The sequence below is a fragment of the Lepisma saccharinum genome, chromosome 18, assembly GCF_977018435.1.
Source record: "Lepisma saccharinum chromosome 18, izLepSacc3.1, whole genome shotgun sequence".
Classification (NCBI taxonomy): Eukaryota; Metazoa; Arthropoda; class Insecta; order Zygentoma; family Lepismatidae; genus Lepisma; species Lepisma saccharinum.
In genome coordinates this window covers 42,214,086-42,239,600 of record NC_139246.1, presented here as the reverse complement: position 1 = coordinate 42,239,600, position 25,515 = coordinate 42,214,086, and the positions used below count along the sequence as shown (strand labels likewise).

The 25,515-nt window shown below is 37.1% G+C and overlaps 1 protein-coding gene across 1 annotated transcript in view; it reads left to right on the top strand.

Annotated features, from left to right (window-relative positions):
- The first annotated feature begins 2,201 nt into the window (after positions 1 to 2,201).
- Positions 2,202 to 25,515, top strand: part of LOC146002546 (protein MMS22-like) — a 146,993-nt gene continuing 123,679 nt past the window's right edge. Inside the window, exons 1-4 of the mRNA XM_083140471.1 lie at positions 2,202 to 2,240; positions 2,827 to 2,987; positions 9,596 to 9,824; positions 14,215 to 14,361. Coding sequence (XP_082996597.1) covers positions 2,855 to 2,987; positions 9,596 to 9,824; positions 14,215 to 14,361 — 509 coding nt within the window. The 5' untranslated portion in view covers positions 2,202 to 2,240; positions 2,827 to 2,854. The remainder of the gene's footprint in view (positions 2,241 to 2,826; positions 2,988 to 9,595; positions 9,825 to 14,214; positions 14,362 to 25,515) is intronic.

Sequence of the window (25,515 nt, the reverse complement as noted above, 5' to 3'; positions counted from 1 at the left end):
TTGCAAAATAAGTGGGTCCGTGATCGCAACAGACACCCTCGATTTCTCAAGAAAACCAATGTTTATCGGACGATTTTGTGTTTCAAATACCTAAATAACGAAATATATTTCCTGATATTAGTACCACCCCAAATTTTAACTACGTTAGCCTAACCTTACCGTGCATGGTTCGTGGGGCTATCCGTGAATGGTTTGTGGTGCCACCCGTGCATGGTTCTTTGGGCTACCTGTGCAAGGTTATTTTACAAGTTCTACACGTGAGTGCCAAATTTTATCTGCAGATTCGTGATTAGGAGGCTTAAATTATTGAGTATGCGAAATATGGAAGAAATTGGGGAAGTGTCCGGTATTGTAAAATTATACCAAAAATTCAATCAACTTGATCAAAACAACCTAGTGACCACAATTTGTAAGTAAACGAAACATAATCAATACACAGACTCTTCTAAAGCCGTAATACTGTAACAAAATTCTTCAAAGTTAAAAGTCCATAAATTTGTTTACACCAGAAACCAAATTTAAAAATTAGCATTTGACAACTGAATATGACCACTGAAATGCACTTAATTCTTCTGTAACATATTACGAACTAAATATATAATGATGCAAAATTGGATGGAGGGGGAAAAAAATCTCTAGACTTTGATGCTCTTGTACACATACTTTGATGCACTTTCGCTCCTCTCCCAACAGAGACTCATTTTTCACGAGTCTTCAAAATAATATTGTGAAGCTTATTTGTTTGGTTTGCAATAACAGATGTCTTTGCTCTGAAAGTGTGCACCAAAATGTTTGACCTGGTTTACTGCAACAATTCTTATTCATTGTACATACATAATTTTTATATATTAATAATTATAATAGAAATAAAAGACCAATGGAGGCATGGGAGTAAATCAAAAACAGGGTACTACTTTACTATAGGTGAGACATCTATAAATAATTTAGTTCACACTTTTTACATTGCTAACGTACTATTCTGCATTGCGGAACATTTCTTTAGGTGAAATAATGAATTTCTAACGAAAATAATGTCTATTTCTTACATTAACGAGTACTTACTGTTCTTCCTTATTTCCACACACAATATGGAAAGCAAATGGCGGCGGCAGCAATAGCACGTCGGAAAGAGATTTTCTTAGAAAACCACATGCATTCGCATTAAAATGGATCAAAACTACATTCCCGAACTTCAACAACGCTACAGAAAATGATTTGCGTAAATACTTTCTCCTGTAAATTTGAAGAAATCCGTCTCACCTATAGTAAAGTGTTACCGTCCATTTTTATCATGATTTGAGGAAAAAACCTGAAAAGACCCACTATGACTTGTACTACATTCATTATTTTTTAGCATTATAAGCTCTCCTTTACAAGTTTTCCAAACATTTTTGACAAAGAACCAGAAAAATATTTAAACCAATAATTTACATTTTCTGAAAAAAAAAACACTTCTTGACTGTTTTTTTAAGGTGGGTTTTTCTGGAAAATGTGTGTGGTTACACATATAAAAATGGTTACGGCACTAGTCAAGTTGATTTGTTATGTTACTGTGTTGCTTGTTAAAGTGCTCATCTTAACAACTACTCAAAATTGTGTTTGTTCATAAATGATGATGCATTCAAGTATACACACACACACACACACAAATGCATTTATCTTGTTTGATTTGGTTTATTTTACTTCTCTTTTGTGCCACATTTGACTAATCGTAAAGATGAGAATGAGTGACAATATGATGAAATTGATGAAGGGACATACAAGGAATACCCATGGTAAAGGGATAGGACCGCTAATGTATGTATGTTTATATATTTTTATATATATATATATAAACTAATGAAACCATGAATTTAACCATGTCTATATCGGAGCAGAGAATAACAATGCAGCTTTTTGTCTATCTGGATTCTTCTCTTGCAGGAACTGGACATACAAGTGCATCCTTTTACTTGTATTAAAAAATGTAGACTTCATTTTCACTACCTCATTGTAAACTAAAACTCCATGGCTCAAGGACACAGTAAAGGAAGGTCTGCCAAAGATTTTTTTCTATTGGGTGACTTATAGTCAACACATCGAGTCCTATCACCATTGTTTTCTGGCTTTTAAGACTGGAACCCATGACTTCTTTTCAAGTAGTTACCCAGTTGACCTCAGTTGACCTCAAGATGCTGGGCCAACACCAAAATTTTTGGAGCTCCTACTGGGAATCAAACCCAGGACTGCTTACACCTAAGGTGAGAGCGATAACCATTTGGCTACGCAGGAGCCCACATTCAGGTTGCTAATTTCTTTCCTCGTAGAGATTTGCAATTACATTCAATTTTATTGTGCTGAATCTGACACTATTGCAGCTATATTTTTGTATTTAACTTCATACTTTGTTATTGTGTCTGTAATAGACCTTGCAAACAAAGTAGCATCTACCTTGTCTAAGAAGAAAATACCTCCAGCTAGACAAGAAATAATATAACTCAGCACTTCAGGTAATAAACTTTGAACAGATGTAGTGTATCCCAGTTTACATTGCATATTTTGTGGCATTTTTCATGTTAAATTTTTCATTTCATTCTGAAAAATGTTTGTGTTACTTTGCAATTTCAAAACACAGAAAACCTGCCTCCTTAATCTACCCAAATATATTTGAAAGATTTTACTCAACTTTTCAGTGTTATCATTAAAACAAAAACTTCACATCCCTACCTATGATACATCTGGAACTTTGTGTACAGGAACTATTAGTACATAACTGCATGTCTTGTTTTTTGGTGTTAAATTAGATGCAAGTATTGATTTATAAAATATATATATATCTATTTTTAGTAACCAAGTGAAGTTTCCAAGGAGGAAAATGTCGGAAGAAATGGACTGGCTGCCCTCTCCCCCTCTGTCACCACGTTTGGGGAAAAGTAATGAAGTGAATGTCGATGCTGCAGATTTTGAGGAAAATGAGGATGAACTTTTTTTATTGGATTCTAATTGTGGTGAGTAAATATAATGCAAGCTGAAAAAAGAGGTAAGTATAGATGACAAATCTTTGAGGAAGTTGAAACCCTGTCTGAGGTAATTAACCCACAGCGCTTCAGCACCTTGAAGGGCCTTGGCTTACCTACCGACTGCTGGTCTCCCTCCCACACTGTTCCTCCGTCACCTGTTATAGCGTGGAGGTCTTAGACCAGTATTGGGGTGATGGGTGATCAGCCCGACGAACCCCCAGCCGTTGTTGTAGGTCTTCTCGACCGGGTTACGCTCACTCACTCGGAGCTTCCCAATTTCCTCACGATGGTGGGTTGCCACCGGCCCTATACGTAGGCCAAATAAATTCCGACCAGAGCCGGATTCGAACCTACGCCGTCCCGCAGCGAACGATCTCAAGACGAGTGAACGCCTTAACCCGCTCGGCTTCGGAGGAGGACTCTAATTCTATTGGATTCTAATTGTGGTAAGTAAATATAATGCAAGCTGAAAAAAGAGGTAATTATAGATGACAAACCTTTGGGAAGGTTGAAACCCTGTCTGAGGTAAGTATAGATGACAAATCTTTGGGGAAGTTGAAACCCTGTCTGAGGTAATTATACATGACAAATCTTTGAGGAAGTTGAAACCCTGTCTGAGGTAATTATACATGACAAATCTTTGGGACGCTTGAAATCCTGTCTGAGGTAATTATACATGACAAATCTTTCGGAAGGTTGAAACCCTGTCTGAGGTAATTCGTAACATTAAATTTTTCCGTTGGTATATTATACTTTACAATCCTATGACTTTTCTGATATGTCAGATTTAATGCAGTTGAATTGACCATGTGAGGCCACAAGCTACATAATTTACTTATTACATTTAATCAAGGATGTTATTTAATCAAGTTTTCGTACTTCTAATAGTTATTTGGTGACAAAGTAAGCGTAGCGCCATTATTTTTTAGTTATTTAGTTATATTTGTACTTTATATCATAACTTTGGGGAATTATTTTTCTTTTGTAAATAATTTACACTCGTCTGACGTCGTTTATTTGTGCAATTTTATAAAATATTTAATATGACTGAGTGTGTTTAATGTATTTTAACCTAGTACCATCACTGTATTAATTTTCCTACCTTCCCGTTCGGAAGATCTACAAAGTTCATGGACTTTCCACTTACATGGATTCATTGCGAGCTATCCCCACATTGGTCGTCTCCACTTTGGTTATCCAATTAACCCCAATAAATTGGATATTTACGACATAGCATCCTGTGACGTCAAGGGAAGAACCTGGGCTACGTGCAGAAGCTACGCAGCTTTCCAAGCCTTTTATATAGTCAGGAGGTCATCTAGCCAAAATTTCCCCCACTTCAAACCTTCCCCCTTTAAGAAGAAAACATTAGCAGTTTCCTCCCCCGCCCCCAACTACTATGTAGACCTCTGAACCTGTACTCAAAAGAGAACTCAATTTTCATGTACAGCCAAAACCATAACTATGTTGGGATCCCCAAATGCAGACTTATGCAACACACACAGAAAGCATTTTCTCCAGTCTCTTCTGACCCATAAGTGAGTGCAGTTTCTCCTCCATGGAGTGTGATTCAGTGAGAATCGGCTTTTCAAATTAGCAACTCTCTGGACCAGTGCATCGAGCAACACGGACAAGCTTGCGGTGTACAGTAAACTACACAACTACCGTGTGCCACTGCCACAGTGCATATGCAGCCAGCAGAACATTTCGTGCTTCCAGCTTCTAATGAATGATCTTTATGAAATAGCGTGTGCCATTCACGGACTGTGGGAATCTTTACGCCGATTTTTCACGTCTAGCAACTGTCCTTGTGCCCAGAGTGAACTACATGGCTATATTATGCAAATTGAATGGGCTTTCCCAGAACTATTACTTTGTGTACTTACGGTCTTATTTCAAATGCCCCATCACTATGCCTGTGCTTGACTAACGAAATAACGAAGCATGACAAATCCCGGGATGGGATTCGAACTCAGTTCCCCAGTGTAATTTGGATATGACACAGAATCCCAGTTCCCTGATTGTGTGTCAAACCCAGAACTTTCTACTACGGGCACGAGTGCAAGGTTTTCACCATTTTGGACTGGAATTTCTCTGCCCAGGAACGAACTCATGTCAGTCAGGAGTGTAATTAACAAAGCATTGGCAAGTGAACACTTATTCTTCATTTCTTTTATTATCTTCGTGGGGGTCAGGGTATTGTGAAAGTGCATTATTTCTTTATTTTATGGCACATTGTGTGCCTAAGTGCTTTAGTACATATGGAGACTGGTGCTATCCTTGGTCGCCACACGTGGATGTGGACAGTCCAGTCCCTGAGAAGGGACGTTGTTCGCAATGTCAAGTTGCTATCATGAAGTAACATACGCTTGCGTCTGCTAAAAGGACTGGCGCTATTATTGTTTTTTCTTCTCTATGTATTGTTTACGTGGTGCTCTGGCAACAGCCTTGAAACTCGAGTAACTTCAAACATCAACATACTCTGTGACGCACCACGGGGAAAGGCAAAATGGATGGCATTAGCCTCTTATAAAAGTTTACGTAGGTGTTAACCCTTTCCCCACCTCGCCACCGTGAGCACTATAATTTGTTCATTAAAAGAAACTGGTACAATACTGTGTATACAAATATTGAATTTATTATTTCTGTATTGTTGAAAGAAAAGAAGATTAAATGATTACGAACATTATTGGTTATATACTTTTTTCTTCTTGTTGTATTTACAGTTCTGTCTTATTGACGTTATTAGAGATCTCTATTATTTTTTGTTTTACTTATTCCATTCACACTAACTAAGTCCCGGCACCTTCCGTTGGGGCCCTTATTCACTGCACTCTCACCTGCATATTCCTTCTAACTTAGTTCAGTCCTCTTCTTTTACTTATACACTTTCCTTCGGCTGCTTCTTTCTTTCGCACTTATATACTCCACTCCTTTTCTGGTCTTTAGTTCAATTTCACACATGAAGAAAAATTCTTATCTGCACTATTTGCACAATGCACACTCGCACACTCTCTACAGGCTGTTTTACTATGTCCTTCTACTCTGCAATACCATTTCTTTGTTGTGTCCTTTTTGTAACCTCTCCCCTCAGAGAGAGAGAGAAAAAAAACTTCCCCCTTCTCCCTCCTGGGGTGGTTCTTGAACTGGCCGGCAAAAGTGGTATCCACAAGAGCCCCTTTCGGTCAGTCACACGAGGTGCTGCCTCTTGCATATGTTGTTACACTACATGTTGAAATTCCACACCTAGCTGCCCATAATCCATCATGGACTGTATATGAGAGTACACTGGTTGTACTGGACCTCAATTAATCCCTAACTATAATTGTTTGGTGATGTATTCCAAAGGCATAGTCCATATCAATTCAGGCAGGAGGGTTACCTTCATAGTCTCAGATTTTATTGAATTAAACATATGTTAAAATTCAGAAGAAAGTAAGAAACCCTTATTTTTTTGTTTTGTCCATAAAAATTCCTGGCCTGAGATGCAGGCCGCTAAAGATGACACCTCAGGCGTCATTTCTCACGTGCGATTTTGGGCAAAATATTAAATTGCTCTATCTCTGGAACAGTTCAAGATTTTTTTTTATATTTTATTTGAAAGAGAATAATTTTCTGATTAAAATGATAACCTCCGTTTGGAAATATGTGTCCAAGTTCTCTTGCTGTAGCCTTATGATTTTTTTTTTGAAAAATGTAAAATATATATTTTTTTTAAATGCCAATCCCAAGAATTTTGATTTTTTTACTGTTGATCAGTACGATACAGTACTACATTCCATGAAAAGGAGAACTTCCACTTTTGAGTTTAACAGGTTTCTTAAACAATGTTCATGTTTTAACTTCCTTGGCTAATTTCTTTATTGCAGTTTTTTTTAAAAAAATTTGTCTCAAAAACAACAATCTCAAAAATTCTGAGAATTTTACAGGAGTTGTATATCGAATATTGCGCCAACCACTACAACATGGGAAACGTACCAATCACGCAGAAGGCAAGAACATCATTCAAACGTTCTTTTTACACTTCTTCCAAGATGGATAACACAATGCTAACTACAAGTAACTACTCACAGGGTGGCGACAGACCTGGAAAACCTGGAAAGCGGGAAATGTCAGGGAATTTGAGGTGTCAAAAAAAGTCAGGGAAATCTCAGGGAATTTTGTATCGTTATGGAACTCTGCACAGAAACAGGAAATCTTGTTGCTAAGTTTCGGCCTCAACTTTTAACCCCCTTTTATGCACAACACAACCACTGTGCCAGAATCAAGTGATGGCAGGAGAGAGGGAGGGGTCATTCCATGTCAAATCAACCAATTTTAAAATACACTGCCCTCCAGAAATTAAGCAACAACAAGAAAATGTGAGGTACAAGAGAAAACAGTTGGAGAAAAGAGAAGAAGAGTGGTGGGCACGCTGAAAGAAAGCAACGAATGCGTTAGGGATCATATCCCTTATTAGTGTCAGACAACGGTCACTTTCGTTACAAATAAAATATGTACACCTTCCGGCCTTGTGTTTGATTCTATTGGATAATCACAATTTGTTGCTTAATTTATGGAGAGCAGTGTATTTGGTTGCATGACCATTTCAGAAAAATTTCATTTTTAGTACATAGGTTTGTACATGTTTCTAGATATCAAAACCAATGTTAAAAAAAAAAAAATGTCTTTAGTTCTCCTGGGGCAGCTATTTTTCCAACATGGCGCATGGCTTTTTTTGCTCATGTAGCAGAATACAGAAACCTTAATATCTCAAAAACCATTAAAGCTAGAGACCTGAAACAAAATTCATTTTGTAGCTAATGAAGTATACTTCCTATGATATTCAGGTATGTTTTGCTTGAAATTGCATCGTAAGTACGAAAATTATGGTGGAGAATCGGGTAACAATAGTTAAAAAATTTCATTTTTAAGCCTGATTTTTTTAATGAAGGGGTTTAGTCTAAGGCTTGATTTTGTTTTCATGTGTAGACCTACCTGCAGGGTGACTGTAAATAAAATATCAGTGCTTAGAAATGCACTCCTTTTTTACAGCATGGGCTCAAACATGGCCGTTCATTGAATTTTGACAGTTTTTGGGGTTAAATATCTCAGATGGGTCCCCTTTAAAAATTCTGAAATTTGGCACATAGGAAGCCCTTCATGAACCTAACTCACAGTAAAAATCTCAACTTTTAGATTCAACTCATTTTGGTCAATATGAGGTAACGTATGTCACCTAATTTCTGACAAAACTGAGCTTCCCCCATATTTTTATCAATGTAGCAGTACATGCACCTTAAGATAGGCAGTGGCATGCCCAGGAATTTCGAAAGGGAGGGAGGGGGATTACATATACTTCTTTAGTATACAGCCCTGTTTTTGCCACATTATCCTGCCTTTGACGTAATTGTTTATGGAATACTAGGCCAAAGGTATTGGGTTATAACCCCCCCAACCCCTCCTTGGGCACTCCACTTAAAGTAGGCTATTTATTTTGGAGTGTCAAAGCTGGTAGAATATATTATTTTTGGTTTCTTTTATTTTCCACTTTTTCTCTTCTTCCAAGAAAAGACATTCGTTGAAATAGATGTGAGTCATGCACAGCAGAAGATTCAGAGACATGTTTTGATAGGATGTGAGGCAAGCCTGGAATTGATCTGTGCATGTACAATCTCTGCTGTCATTCTTCCTTTGCCTAATGTGCCGAGAGTAGTGACTTGTGAATGTTCGTTATCTGTGACAGGAAATGAAGTGTTCTGTAATATTTTTAACTGGAGAGGACTGTCATAAATACCCTTTTGGTAAGGTTCCCAAAGACCTAACTAATCTGAACAAAGTCAGTGATAATGATAACACTTCTTAGGTGAAGACTACAGGTGTATGGCTTAGAGACAATATGCAAATACCATTAAATATAGCTTTTTATATGGTAAAGTATTGTGATCTTCAGAAGTACCACTTAAAGAAAAGGTTAAGTAAGGTAAGGTAAAAAAGTGTCAAGAAAGCCTTATACCAGTTAAATCAATATGCCTGATATGTTGGAGTAAAAGTTTCATATGTGGAGAAAGTGACTCACTTAAATGCCAGAATTGAAATCATGTCTTTGTGCCAAGCCAAGGAAAACTAAAGGAAATGCATGAAGTCTGTTCTGTTTTTTATGCATCTCCTGTTTCAAAACTGAGGAGGCTGATTGCAGAGAAACAATAAAGTGATCTTGCTCGACAAACTATTCGCTTGTGCACTCCTAAGATTCCTGTGCATGTACTCCCACATTGAGGTGGAGCATGCTTCTTTAGGGCACAAGTTGAACCGATGGAGGAGAAGGTGCAATATGGATTTCAGAGGAAGGTTCTTTTGTTTGTGGTCACTCTGTAACTGTGGCTGTGGATGCCATATCCCAGTTTATTCACAATTTTGCTTTAAGTCTTGTATTCGCAGATTATTCTTATAAATATTATATCCATTTACAGTGGAACCTCAATTTTACATTCCTAGTAATACATTTCTTCTTTCTCGTGGTGTCAATACAGTTAAATATACAAATTTTCTCATATTTGATTTTTTTTTTTTAACCTCTGGCTCCTGAAATAAGGTTCTACTATTTTCTGTTTCAGATTTGGATTCTAAGAGAAGTAGATGTTTTAATTGCCTTGGGGAGCTTAGCAGAAACAGTACAGACTTCAGTGATGAAAGTTTTCTACATTCTGGAGAGATGGCTGCTCTATTTACAGACACCATTCCATTTCAAAGTGGGAATAGAAGCGTGGTCAGTCTCTTTGGTGAAACGTACAGTGAAGGTGGTGCCTTATATTTACATAAGAGACACTTTTTTAAGGAAGTGAGGTACGCCATATATGGAGAGAAACATACCATTGTGCTTCCGTTTCTGTTTCAAAATTGCTATAAGGAATAAAGTAGGGCTGAACCGATGCTGATGTATCGGTATCGGTTGGAATTTATTTACCGATACCGACTGATACTTTTCTCGCAGTTTGGTCTTTAACGGACCTGCGTATAAATGCCTTTTCACCCTTTTGCGGAGTCTTGGAAATTATGCAAACTTCGAAGTTTCTCTTTAATTTGCACCACTTTTTGTGAAAAGACTTACTTTCATCATGACAAAACATATAATTTAATATTCTAATGTAATTATATAATTAGAGTGGAATACTTAAACACGATTGCTAATTAATATTTTGAATAACTTTTAATCCTTTCAACTTTCAAGTATCGGTATCTGTGGGAATCAGTGAGAATATCGGCATCGGTATCAGTTCAAAGTGGTAAGAACTCAGCCCTAGAATAAAGATATTAACAACTCAGTTTTTAACCTACAACTTATACAAAGATTTCATGTGCTGTGGGATTATTATTGGTTTTGGGGCCACTAGATGTAATGTGAAGAAACAATTATCCATAAATGCTCATACCAGGATAAGCAGAAACTTCAACATTAGAACGTAATGTGTATTTAGAGAATTGTGTTATTTATTTATTTATTTATTTATTAAACACTACAGGCAAATGCCCAGTTACAGTGTTTTGAGGTTAACTGAGTTCAGTTTACATACATATTGACAAAACAAGTAATTAAGAATTGGAAAGAGAAAACAACAAAGACAAGGAGAAAAGAACTACGTATAAGACGGAACAGAATAATCACCACATAACAACAATATATAATACAAGGGTGGTATATCATAGAGTATACAACATATTTGGTTACAATGCTATTATATACAGGGTTCACATAATAAGTTTGCTTTTAGGTCTAAATAGATCAATGTCAGGGGTATTATATATTGTACAACGCGCACATCCTCCTCATGGGATCCGTTTCAGCCATCCTGGTTCTACCGCGTGAAATTTGGAAGAGGTCATTTCTGGGTCTCAATTTCGAGTATGGAACGTAAAAGTTTATTTTTGCGAGAAGTGCGGAGGAGTCTATTTTTCCATTGACAAGTTTCTAAAGGAATGTTAACTGGTGCATCTGTCTTCTTTTTTCAAGGGACGGGACACTCAGCATGTTGCGTAAGATGTCACCCGAAGTGAATTTTGGATAAATGCCATCTAATTTATATACTAAATACCTTAAGAATTTATTTTGGAGTTTCTCTATTTTTTCAATTTCCTTTATAAATATTGGGTCCCAAACGACTGAGGCATATTCAAGTTTTGATCTGACAAATGTATAGTAAAGTAACAAAAAGGTTTCTTTTTTCTTAAACTGGCTACCCATTCTCATCACAAATCCTAGGTTCCTGTGTGCTTCACTGAGGATGCGCGCAGTGTGTGTCTGGAAATTTAAAGCTTTGTCAAATGTGACTCCAAGATCAGTTACAGTATTCTCTCGTAGGATTTCTACGTCGGAAATGTTATACGAGTATTGGATGGGATGTTTGTTACGTGTGAATGACACTACTTTGCATTTCTTGAGATTGAGACTAACCTTGTTGTTCTTGCACCAATCAAGTACTTCGTTAAGTTCGTCTTGTAATTTCGTGCAGTCGTGATCGCTTTTAATTTGTTTGAAAATTTTGACATCGTCAGCAAAGATTAATTTTTCGGAGTTTTTTAGTGCGTCTGGTAAATCGTTAATAAAAATCAAGTACAGCAGGGGGCCTAGGTTCGAACCTTGGGGGACACCGGAGGTGGTTACGTAATAGGAGGACCTTAGTCCTTGGTGCATGACATATTGTCGTCTATTCTGTAAATATGAAGCAAGTAGTTTTATAAGTTGCGGGGAGAGACAGATGTAAGCTAGTTTCTGAATTAAAGTATCGTGGTGTACCGTGTCGAAGGCCTTTGAGAAGTCTGTGTATATTACATCGACTTGTCCTTTATCGTCAATAGTTGACGCAACGTAATTTGTTAATTCGACGAGATTAGTCACAGTTGAACGGTTTTGTACAAATCCATGCTGGTGTGGAGAAAGGATAGGTTTGACATGCGAGTAAATATGATTATAAATTATTTGCTCAAAGAGTTTAGCTGGAGCTGACAGTTTCGCGATTGGTCTGTAGTTACTTATGTCTGTCTTATCAGCTGCTTTCGGGATTGGACAAATCTCCGTCGTTTTCCAACTTGCGGGGAATTTTCCTGTTTTCAAGATTAAATTAAAGAGGGCGTGGAGAGGGAACTTGAGCGCCTCTGAGCAACCTTTAATAACGTAGGGGGGGATTAGGTCCGGTCCAGCTGCTCTTTTCGGTTTGAGTTTCTTGATGGCTTTTTCGATTTCTTTTAGGGAGATTTCTGGGATGCTTAAGAGACTAAGTTGGGATTTCGGGAGCGCGTTCGTACGTGTGGTTTCGTAAGAGGATGGTTCCGCGGAAAAGACAGATTCGAAATATGTAGCATAAACATTCTGGATGTTATTGTTATCAATAGGTTCACCATTGAGTTTGGTTGGTTGGGCTGGTGGATTCTTCCTTTGATTCTTAACTAAAGACCAAAATAGATTTGGGTCGCGTGTCAGATTAGCTTCGCAGCTGTTAAGGTAGTTTTGGTAAGCTTTGTTTATTTCCGCTTTTAATTTCATTCTTAGGGCTTTAAAGTTAGCTTCATGATACCCTACATTCCCTTGTTTTTGTTTCCATTTTTTATGATGGTGTGACTTGATCTTTATACCTTTTATAATATCTAGCGTGAACCAACATGGGTACTGATTAGAATAAGTTGAGCGGGAGAATGAGACGCATTCATCAAATATACACTTAATTATTTCATAAAATTTGTCCACTGCAAGATCGACATCGTTGTATTTATGTAATTGTTCCCAGTTAGCTGATTTAAATTTGTGAAACATACTGACGAAATCAGCTTTCTTAAAATTGTATCGCTTAATACTCGACTTTGAAGTTTTACGCTTAGGTTTGGGGCGTGGTATATTTATTCCTAGGGGTGGGTGGTGAGTATCTTCCGGCACCAGTGCATCCTGCCGGAGTATCGTTACATTATCTATATTTGTTAGGACTAAATCTAGGGTTTTACCATTGGCATTTTGTATAGTATTTAAGTTTTTGAGATCATTAAAATCAATAAAGTACTTCAATTCACGACAGTGGGAACCTAACGTGAGGAGGTCGTTAGTAGGATGAGTTATGTCAGGGATGTTAAAGTCACCCGCGATGAGCAGTGGGGTCCCTAGAGGACAATGTGCGGCTATGTGGGAGAACAAAGTTTCATATACGGGTAGGGGTGATGACGGCTGGATGTATACTACAGAAATATAGATGGTATGTGTATGTTCCGGTTTTAATTTTATAATTACACAGTCTATGGTTTGTTCAGTTAACGGTAAATCCATCAGTTCAGGGCAATGTTCTTTCTTTACACCAATAAGAACACCACCGCCTAGGGTTTTCCCCGTTTTCTCGTGGGTTGCGGTCCGATCTGAAAACACTGTATTGTTCTGAAAATATTTCCGAGTTGGATATTGATGCGTTGAGCCAAGTTTCAGCGCACAAGACCACATCATAGTTATTTGCCAAAATGCTGAGAAGAAACGAAGAAAGGGTAATTACATAGTAATGAAAGACAGAGTAAACATAAATTCTTCTTCTTAAACTCTTAACATTGTATGGTATTTTGTACATAGTAACCACAGAGTGGGTGTAAACCCCCCCCCCCCCCCCTCTTCATTTTTGATGCTATGATGGTTGTAGTTACATGCTTGATGTGGACACACACCTGATGATTTAAGAGTCTGGAACATTGGTATGGATACTGTCATATTTGTAGCACAACCAAATTATGCGCAATGTTCTGGCACACTTTGCGTTGCAAGTGTCATTTACTTCAAAAAGACCTTTTCTGGGCAGTGGATTGGAAGAAGTTCTGAAGGTTACCTAGCTCCCTTAACTGTCCTCCAAGAAGTCCCGACCTCACCTCTGGAGGGTTCATCAATGATAGTCAGAAATAACTGATATCACATAATGCAAGAGTTACGAGCAGCTGTGGAAGGTGCCTTCACCCCTAATTATCTTCGCAAAGCATCTACCAGATCATGGGCCAGCATTGGGCAGTGCAGCGAAAAAAATTACTATCTCCGTACCGATGTTCTAGACTCTTAAACCATCAGGTATGTGTGCATATCAAGAAATCAACCATCATGGTGTTGAAAATAAAGGGGAGTATGTCAGCTTTGTGACCACTCTGTAATTCCTGTGTAGTTATGTTGCATGTGATAAGAGTTCTTTTAAGGAAGTAACTTTATGTAATATTTTCTTTCTAGGAAGCGATTTCTGCTTATAGATTCAGGATCTAAATGTAATACAATTTCCACAGTATCTAAGGCACGAAATCACATCCCAATAAATTATGCTCAGCTCAGAAAAGAAATATGTGAATTTTTCGCATATACAAGGCTGTTCTTCTCCAGGTAAGGAAGTTATACCTGTATTCATAGAAACATTTGAAGGTAGTTATGTTTTTGCTTACAAAACAACATTTCACTCAATCTGTGTCCGATTATGTATACACAATGTGTCTCATTGTGACGTTTTCGTTGTGACGTTTCAGGAGAACACACGCTCCCTTCATCAGACATTTATTTTCTTTTTGACTAAAGATACAGTTATAACAATGGTTAGCAATTTTTTAAACAAAAAGAAGGGAGCGTGTGTTCTGAAATATCACAACAAAAAAACTGTTTTCTTATGATTGTATTAACCGTAAACAACAGGAAAATAAAAACTTTCATACATTAATTTTCCCACACACCTCCGTTCCTCCATCCTTTCCACATGTCCTAACCATCTTATTCGCATCCTCTTGATTTCATTCACAATATCTGTTCTTATATGCCAGAGTCCCCTTTCATTCACTCGTCCATATAAGGATTTTCCATTCCTATAAGGGTAGGTTTTTCTCATATTGTGCTGTTAGACACCATGCTTCTGCTCCATATGTAACTGTCGGTCTTATTACAGTTTTGTAGAGCCTTATATGTTTAGATATGCTCTTCAAGAGGGAAAAATAGCATCTATTGCCTGCAACTATTCTGTTGTTTATCTCTGCACTTATATTATTTGTATCTGTTAAGATTGTCCCTAGATATTTGAACTTCTCAACTCTTTCAAATTTCATGTTGTTTATTTGTATACCTTTAACTTCTTGATATTTGCTTCGTTTTTTCCTTGTTGACTGCAAGACCCACTGTTTCTGCTTCATTCTCTAGTTGTACAAAGATTTCCTTGATTCCTATCTCAGTTCTGCTTGTTAGACATATGCCATCTGCATAAACAAGATATTGTTTCATTCTGTTCAGTATATTTCCTCCTTTGTTTATTTCTATCCCTCCTGTGGCTTTTTCCAAGATCTGGTTAAATAGCTGGGTTGAGAGTACATCTTCTTGCCTCACTCCTCGTGTTTACTAATGTAATTTTAATTAGCCTGACTAGCTTCTGTGGTATACCAAACTCTTGCATTACGTTAAAAAGAGCTTTTCTACATATGCTGTCATATGCTTTCTGGTGGTCTATAAACATTTGGTGTAAGGTGATGTTATGTTCATAGCACTTTTCGAGTATACACCTCATTGAAAAAATATGATCTTTGGTTGATCTATCTTTCCTGAAACCACACTGATAGTATCATTACTTTATCAATTAGTTCATTGTTTCTTTTCCACAATGAATGACAGTAGTGAACACACAAAAAGAATTCAGGGACAACATTTAGTACATGTTGCACGTGTATGATGCAACTACTTGTTTCTCACATTAGCAACTAGTTTTAAAATATCTATTAGAGATGCATTCTACTGATTTGATATAAGTTGGAAATGTTACTTTAGGAATATGAATGCTTTGTTAACCTCCTTAATTAACATTTCTAACCAGGTAACTGCAATGAGTTGTGCTTTGAATCATAAACTGCACATTTAGACACTTACTTTACAAAACCAAGACATCTAAATTTAATGTTTATGTTTATAAAAATAATAAAATTGCGAATATTGCACTAAATTACAATTTATACAATTACTGTTTACAGCTATACTTGATCAGAAAAAAATATTTGGTATTTTACCAATGGGTCGTATTTGAAAAAAAACTGGCTCCTGAGAAAAAGAGGCTGGCGTCTGAATTATTTTTAGTTTTGTCTACCCCTCCCTGGCCAAGACTTTAGTGTGTTTTTGTATACTTTTGTGGAGAGTAACGATCAATGATCTTGTCAAAGTTTGTTTTAAGTCCACTTCATGCTCGTATGGGCTAATCTCAACAGAGATTACAGTTTAAAGTGATATCGCAACCACTGTAGTACAGTGTGCCTCTGCCGGGGGGGGGGGGGGGGGAGGGGATCTGACCCAGGTCTACTTCATAACAAGGTGACTGCATTACCACTGCTGCAATAGTGATCCTTCCTGCTCCCGCATGTACCCTTTCGAGAGATTGCCTTTAAACACCGCCATTCCTGGCGCCACGTTTGGGTACTATCCGTAACCTGATCACGCGATAGGCATTGTGGGCAATGCAACCAAAACATCGGCACACGCATGCATGCACGTGTGCTTTCAACTTCAGTTAGTCTTATCACCAAGCCGGGGGAAATCGTGTTGAAGGTTGCGGGACAATTCGTCGACAATAGTCTTGCGATCGTGCACGCAAGAATTTATGCACCTTATGATTTTAGCCCTTGAACAAGTGGCGCCAGCTTATATGGGCCAGTGGAACTAGAGACCATCCAATAATTTGCTCATTATACAGGGTGGCCATAAAGTCTTTCCAACCTTAGCCTCGTTCGGTGGGCCAGACAACTTCAAGTCTGCATGAATATCTTGCACGTTTAGCGTTTCGGCGGGCGGAAATTGACGTCACGTCTTACAGAGTGAAAGCGTCCGGCCATTCAGACTGCTTACAGCCATCTTGCAGCCGGAGGAAGTCAAGAAAAAATTGACTCGTTTCGTCTGCACAAGATCTTGGAAGATGGCGATTTGGGATAATGTTATTGCGGAGATGGCTATACTTATACTTGTCGATGTCTGACAGCATTCTTTCTACTCAAGATAAATAAATACTTTGGTTTGAAGTGAGAGAAGTTCATTGTTTTATATGAAGATCACGTTCACTGAATATCTCGTCTTATTCGATTTGAACAATACAATCTACTTTAATGAATGCTAAGTATATATCCATAATGAGACCTAACGTGGTAACATTTTTTTTCTATTCAGAACAAATATTTAGATTGAACTCGGAATATTATAAGCTGAATATGAAAATGGACTCAAAATTAATTTTAATTACTTAAATAGAATTAATCATATGACCAAAGATGATATACCGAGAATAGTAGCTACTTTTTAAATTCTTTCCTAAATATATTTATTCTCCGTAATTTTCCCATTTGCAGCTTGTATGCTAGTTGTTGCATTGACTAGTTTTATCCACAGACCGCGTGTGACTAAGATGATCTTAAGCCGGAAGTTGGTAGTCACGTGTTTCCTCTCAGATGCATCTTGCAGTTGTCTGGCTCGCTGAACGGGGCTATTACAAATGTTCATTACAAGGACGCTGTTGCAGTTACAAATGCATGGTTTGTGGTAAAAGAAAGTATAGGACTAGGAGGCGTTGCAATCGCCGGAATTTAAAATGGGGTCAATACAGGAGAAAGTTCAAAGTGCTTTATGGTACCATGAGAGCAAGTCAGCGATTGCTGTACAGCGAAATTTTAGGAAGATATATGGGCTACTACCATGTGATGACGTCATTTTCAGTTCCGGCGATTGCAACGCCTCCTATACAAACTCAGCCTCTACCTAGATCAATGGGCGAAAACTTTATGAGTTTCTATTTATTTTGCCACAGGCCATGCAACTGTAACGGTTTGTTTGTAATAAACCTTCGTAATGTTGAAAAGACATTTTGGCCACCCTGTATTTTATTTTAGAAATAAAGTCCACGCGGTTAAGAGAACAAAATGTTTCATCAATGTACACCTAAAGAATTCTTACAATTTAACTCCTGGTTGAGTGTTATCAAACTATTTCATTTGTTGCCTCTCCAATATGATACATTTCAGTTTCCTATATTATTACACTATCCGTGGTCACATCATTATTAGGGAGGAAAGGGCTCATAACCAATATAAGGTTCGATAGGCACTAAGAACTCTCAAAATAGGATGGCCAAAAAAGCACTGAAAATACAAAATGGCCACTAAAATTGATAAACATTGATAGTTTTTTCATCATTTTCCTGGATTACACACTGAAAAAGCAGTTATCTTCCGAATAGGTGCTTATGACTAAATTAGGCAACAAAAAAACCAGCCACTATAGAATTCATATAGCCTATTCCTCAGTAATGGCCTGAAGCTGTTTTTAGACGTAAAAGTCTACATTTTCTGGCCAAGGAACAACAACAAAAGAAATATTTGGACAAATCTTTAACCTACTTATGACGCATACAATTACAAGACAAATCTCAGTTCAGCCCACCCAATGTTTTTCAAAAGGTTGGAACCGTCCTTGTTTGTTCGGAACTCTCCCAGTTTTTGAGGGGCCGAAACTGTCCCATTTGACTCGGAACTCCCTCGGTTTGTTCGAGATTGTCTGCATGCAGACATATTGTCTGGTGGATATTGCATACAAGAGTGGCCTGGTTTCGATACCTTAAGACTTATTCTCCAGTTGCAAACACTCACCGCGACTGATAAGTCCCAGTTTTTATCAAAAGTGAGTTCGACAACTTTTAACATCATTTTTTAAATATCAATTGATACTGTACGGTCACGGATACTTCTGAGCTGTAGTGATCGCATTGAAAATCAGTGGAGTTGTTGAGACCCAGAAGCAGGGTTGTTAGAGGTCCAGTAACCCATAAATTCTAATGGGTTCTAGTGGGTTCCGCTGCAGGACTGGAACTTTTTCTCTCGCAGAATTTAAATTCGGTACAAGTTGCGTATTGTTTCTTTGAAAAAAGGTTCCTGGACCGAATTGAAATACTTTACAGATAAAAAGGTTCTTTACGGTCTAGAACCCGTTTACGCTTGCTGATTTTCTCTCCTGGACCGGAATTGAATTTATTTTAAATTCCTGGATCTTCAAGAACCCTGCCCAGAAGTGTTCGATGTACAAAACCATTCATATTGTAGAAATCACTACACTGTGCAAGTAATGTTACAACATTTCACTCGGAGCATTATCAGATGGTCAGAGATAATGCGTTATCAGAAACCTGCTCTTGTCCTGAGTAGCAAGTGAATAACAACATGGCTGAATCGAGTCCTGTGTGAAAGAGCTAGAAAGTATATTTAGAGGTAAGATAATGTGGTTATTTTGCTTGTGTGACTTCTGTACACGGATTGCTCTAAACGTCCAAGAGATAAGAAATATATTTAACTTGTTTGTTGATTTGGTCTGTGTCACATAATAATCTTGTCATTTGCCAGGCGTTAGAAAGAGTAGCATTTTCTAAAGGTGTTGCACAATCATTTAAAACGATGCGCCCTCTAGGATGTTGCCTGTGAAAGGTGTGTTCCCTTGCAGCATTATTTTCAAGGGGTCCCTTGTTCGATACCTGGTGGAGGCACATAGTGGTTCGGATCTCACTTTAAACTGTAGGTCTAGTCCCGATTAGCCTTACTGTGCATAAAGCGGACTTAACACAAAATCAATCAATCAATCAGACCTTGCAACATTAATGGGAGGAGGAGCGAGAGTGCCGTTAACGATATCGGAGCATTCCACGATAAGTGGTCCTTTAAGTAAGAAAATTAATCAGTCTGGAAATTATTAGTGTTTTTTATTGCATTAAGGATCAAATGTTTGTGAATGTATATACAGTGATTTGTATATTTCAACAACAAACGTCATTAGCATCTGTATCCTATATGCTTCACAGACAAATGAACTCAAACTTGGCTACATTTTTTAAAGCGTCAAACACGTACCACAGTTTCGTTAATACTTTTCACGCAGTCAATTTTTATTTTATTTGTGTTTTTTCTTGTTTCTTGTTTTTTCTTGTGTAATGGTTGTTATGTGTTTGTGTGTCTTGTGCAGTAGTTGTGCTGTGTAGTGTGTTTGGGTTTGTCTTGTGTAGTACTTGTGGTGCCTAGTGTGTTTGTGTTTATTTTGTGTAGTAGTTAAGCTGTCTAATGTGTTTCTGTTTGTCTTGTGTAGTATCGGTGGTGTGTATGTATGTGTCTTGTGTTGTAGTTGTGCTGTCTAGTATGTTTGTGTAGTAGTTGTGCTGTCTAGTATGTTGGTTTTGTCTTGCGTAGTAGTTGTGCTGTCTAATTTGTTTGTGTTTGTCTTGTGTAGTAGTTGTGGTGTGTTTGTGTTTATATTTTGTTATAGTTGTGATGTATTTGTGTGTGTCTTGTGTAGTAGTTGTGCTGTCTAATGTGTTTGTGTTCGTCTTGTGTAGTAATTGTGCTGTCTAATGTGTTTGTGTTTGTCTTGTGTAGTAGTTCCTCCATTCATATTAGGGGTTAGGCGTAGAGCTGACAACTCTGCACTGTAAAAACACATGTCAAGAAACAACAATATAAGGCCATGGATGTTCCCAAGGTAAAATATTCCGGAGGTAAAATAGTCCCCCATTCGGATCTCCGGGTGGGGACTACTTTGGGAGGTCTCTGGACTAAGGATAAGATCTACATTAGGAATAAGGATATTAAATTAGGCACCTGGAATGTTCTGAGCCTTTACCGGCCTGGGGCATTTCAGTGTACAGTTAATGAGATAGTGAAGTATAAATTAGATGTAGTAGCTGTCCAGGAAGTTAGGTGGCCAGGAGAAGGGAATTGTAAAACAAAAAATTATACTTTTTTCTATGGTGGTACTGACAATCATAATTTTGGAACAGGCTTTTTCATAAATAATAGAATTATCTCGGCTCTTAAAACAGTAGAATTTATTAATGATAGGATATCATATGCAGTTTTACAGGGTAGGTGGTGTAAAATTATTTTAATAAACATACATGCACCAACGGAAGATAAAGATGATAATACTAAAGATGATTTTTATACAGAGTTAGAACAGGTCTTTGATAAATTTTCTCAGTATGATATGAAAATTCTGTTAGGTGACTGTAATGCACAGATTGGGAAAGAAGAGACATTTAAACCCACGATTGGTAAAGAAAGTCTTCATGAATTAAGTAATGATAATGGTATAAGATTGATTACTTTTGCAACCTCAAAGAATTTAATTGTGAAAAGTACCACTTTTAAACATAAAGATATCCATAAATATACCTGGTCTTCTCCAGATGGTAAAACTCATAATCAGATAGATCATATTCTCATCGATAAGAGAAGGCATACTGGTATAATTGACGTTCGTACACATAGAGGTGCTGACTGTGCCAGTGACCATTATTTAGTAATTGCTAAATTAAGAGAAAGACTCTCAGTGATAAATCATAAGCAACAAAATCTAAAAGTTCTAAAATTTGATACAGGAAAGTTTACTGATGAAAGAATTAAGAAAGATTACCAAATTAAACTGTCAAATAGATTTGATATTTTGCAGGATTTAAATGATGATGAAAATACAAATGAAACAGACGTAAATAAGAATTGGGAGCACATACGTAATGCAATAGAATCAGCTGCTAAAGAAAGTATAGGATACCATAAACCGAGAAAAAGTAAGCCATGGTTTGATAATGAATGTCATAATCTAATAGAAATAAGAAATCAGGCTAGACTTAGGTGGTTAAATAACTCTGATGATACAAATCTAAGCAATTATAATAGAATAAAGCGAGAAGTTAACCGCACGTTTAGAAGTAAAAAAAGAGATTACTTGAAAAGCAAAATTAACGAAATTGAAACAAACAGCAAAAATGAAAATATCAGAGATTTATATAAAGGTGTAAATGAGTTTAGAAAGGGGTGGCAACCTAAAGTAAACTTGATAAAAGATAAAGACGGTGATTTTTTGGCTGACCCAAGCGATATTCTAAATAGATGGAAGAACTACTTTAATGACCTTTTAAATGTCCATGTAGGAGATAAATCAGAAGTGAATGAAGTACACACAGCAGAACCTTTAGTTCCAGAACCTAACTTGACTGAAGTTAAAGATGCTATTAAAAGGCTAAAGAATAACAAAGCACCTGGCATTGATTTAATACCAGCTGAGTTAATTAAATATGGTGGAAATTCATTAATATGTCAAATTCATAAATTAATTTGTTTAATATGGAATAAAGAAGAAATCCCTCAACAGTGGAAAGAATCCATAATTGTTCCTGTGTTTAAAAAAGGTGATAAAATGAACTGCAATAATTACCGTGGAATTTCTCTACTCAACAACATATAAAATATTATCTAACATTCTTTTAACAAGACTAACCCCATATGCTAATGAAATTATAGGTGATTATCAATGTGGATTTAAACGTAACAGATCAACTACAGATCAAATTTTTCACATCAGACAGACACTTGAAAAAAAGTGGGAATATAATCAAAATGTCCATCAGCTATTCATTGATTTCAAAAAAGCATATGATTCAGTCAAAAGAGATAAACTATATAATATATTAGTAGAGTTTCTAATACCTAAGAAGCTTGTTAGTATGATAAAAGTATGCACCAGTGAAACAGAAAGTAAAATTCGTGTGGGTATTAATATGTCTGACAAATTTACAATTCATGATGGGTTAAAACAAGGAGATGCATTATCTCCATTGCTCTTTAATTTTGCCTTAGAATATGCTGTTAGGAAGGTAAAAGAAACTAAAGGAGGACTAAAATTAAATGGTGTGACTCAGTTGTTAGCATATGCAGATGATGTAGACTTACTGGGGGATGATGTGAATACAATTAAGAATAATGCTAAAATATTTTTCAAAAGTGCTAAAGAAATAGGTTTGGAAGTTAACAAAGATAAAACTAAATATATGCTTACAGGCCGAAACCAAGTGTCAGGTAATAATCAAAATCTAATTATTGATAACAACTCGTTTGAACCAGTTTCCAAATTCAAATACTTAGGAGTAATATTAACAAATGAAAATTATATTAAAGAGGAAATAAAAAGTAGGCTTAATTCAGGAAATGCATGTTACTTCTCTCTTCATAAACTTTTGTCTTCTCGTTTAATATCTAAGAAACTAAAAGTTAAAATATACAAAACAGTAATTTTGCCTGTAGTATTATATGGATGTGAAACTTGGTCCCTTACATTGAAAGAGGAACATAAATTGAGAGTATTTGAAAATAAGATCCTTAGGAAAATATTTGGACCTAAAAAGGATGAGGAGACAGGTGAGTGGAGAAGGTTACATAATTTAGAACTACATAATTTGTATTCGTGTCCAGATATTATTAGAATAATTAAATCAAGAAGACTTAGGTGGGCAGGCCATGTGGCACGAATGGGAGAGGAAAGAGGAGTTTACAGGATTCTTGTTGGGAAACCTGATGGTAAGAGACCTGTAGGAAGACCAAGACGAAGATGGAGGGACAACGTTGAGATGGACCTAAGGGAAATCGGTAGGGATGGAAAAGAGTATATAGAACTTGCTCAAGATAGGGAAAGATGGAAGGCCTGTGTTGCTGCAGCCATGAACCTTCGGGTTTAAGAAGGCTAGAGAGTTAGTTAGTTAGTTAGTTATTTTACCAATATGCCTCAGTTGACCATATTTTACCACATAATCACCACAAAGCATACCATTTTTTTCTGCAAAAGAGTAGGGTGCGACCATTATGTGAAGTTTTTTATGTAAAAATTGTGTCAGTATTACCGGTACTTAAAAAACATTTATTACTAAAGTGTCTTGATGCAATATTAGGATACACAGAATACTCGTGAATACAAAGTGATTCAAAAAGAACTTTAGAACTTTGAAAGCATATAGAAATTTATTCAGATAACTTACAGAGTTGGTTGAGGTGCCATTACAAAGCAAAACACATCAAGTTTGTCATACAACATCCATGTTGGATCGATATGGTTACCATTTGTAATGCGGCATACATCCCACCTGAAGTCGATTTCATTCCAGACTTTCACCAGTAAGTCACGGATCACTTCTGCAGTGGTGGCGTTAATTCGAAGTATCAGCTCAGCAAGATCAGCAGTTAAAGGTGGTACAAAAACCCGATCTTTAATGAAACCCCACAAGATAAAATCTAGCAGGGACAAATCTGGGGAGCGAGGTGGCCATGCAATTGGACCTGCACGAAAAATTCACCAACCTGGGAATCGGTTATCAAGAAAATCTCGGACTTCTACGTGGTAGTGAGGTGGTGCCCCATCTTGCTGAAAGTAAAGGCATCCATCTTGGTCAACTTGAAACCAAAACACACAGAGCACATTCCACACCAGTAAAAGTAGCCATTTTCAAGAACAATGCTGACAGTGCTACTGGGGGATGAGTTTGGTACTAATGGACTACGTGAGTCAAAACTTGATGTGTTTTGCTCACTGGGAATTCCGGAAATTATGCGTGAATTATTGGCTCTGGGAATTATGTGTGAATTCTACTTGAATTTTTCTCCGTTGACGTGGAAAAAATTACAACTTTTATTAATCCAAATCCTATTCAGATTTTACATGTATCTATTTATAAATGCCCTGAGGCAAGTTTTTCAAAGCTGAGCTTTCATTTTTATCTAGGAAGGCAACGAAAGGTGTGTGAAAAATAAAACAGTTCTCTCAATCCCTTTACTTTGTTATTGTCCTTTCCAGAACAATCTGACAAATGAAAGACTATTACAAGATATCTTGAGATTGAGTAGGTTAATTTGAGTTTGACAATTAACAATTTTTTGTAGATTTGTACATCTCATAACATCTGTGACTTGTGTTTGTAGATGTATTTTGAGTCTGATTATGTGAAATTGTAAACAGTTGTGCAACAACAGGGGGTGCAACAACAGGGGGGGCACTGCCTCCCCAACCTTGGACAGAAATAAGTTCTAGGGGGGCAAGGGGACAAACATTGATGACCAAGTGAACCTTGGGGGGGGGGGGGGGCAATCACTGCCCACAACTTCACATTTTATGCAAATAAAAATACTTTCGTAAAATTTTTTTGCTCACTTCGCTCGCAATTCCTACTTTTCTTCATCTCATCAAGTTCATAACCATAGCTAGGAGGCTTTGGGGGTCAGCCCTGGGCGCCAAACGATCTAAATTTAAAAAAAGTTCTAAAATGTATTTATTGATTTGTGGTTTCAAGTCCACTTTATGCACAGAAAAACTAATCAGGACTGGACCTAAAGTTCAAAGTGGGATCCGAACCACTGTGCATGTGCCTCCACCGGGTATTCAACCTGGGACCCCTTGATCACAAGGCAAAGATGTTACCACTAGACCATGAGGGAGGTACAAAAGTTTTAAAAGAGAGAATGCATTGGCGTCCCATGAAATTATTTGCACCCTATTAAATCAATATTGATTTTAGCCTGCAAAAAATTGGACCCAAAAATTTTCTTGCTCGCTATGCTCGTAACATGTTTTTCTTTTCTGTAATGTATTGTATTGTAAATTACCAGATGCAGAAATAAGACTTGTCTTAATTGATTTTGTTTTAAATGCATGAACAGTTGTTTTCAAGAAAGG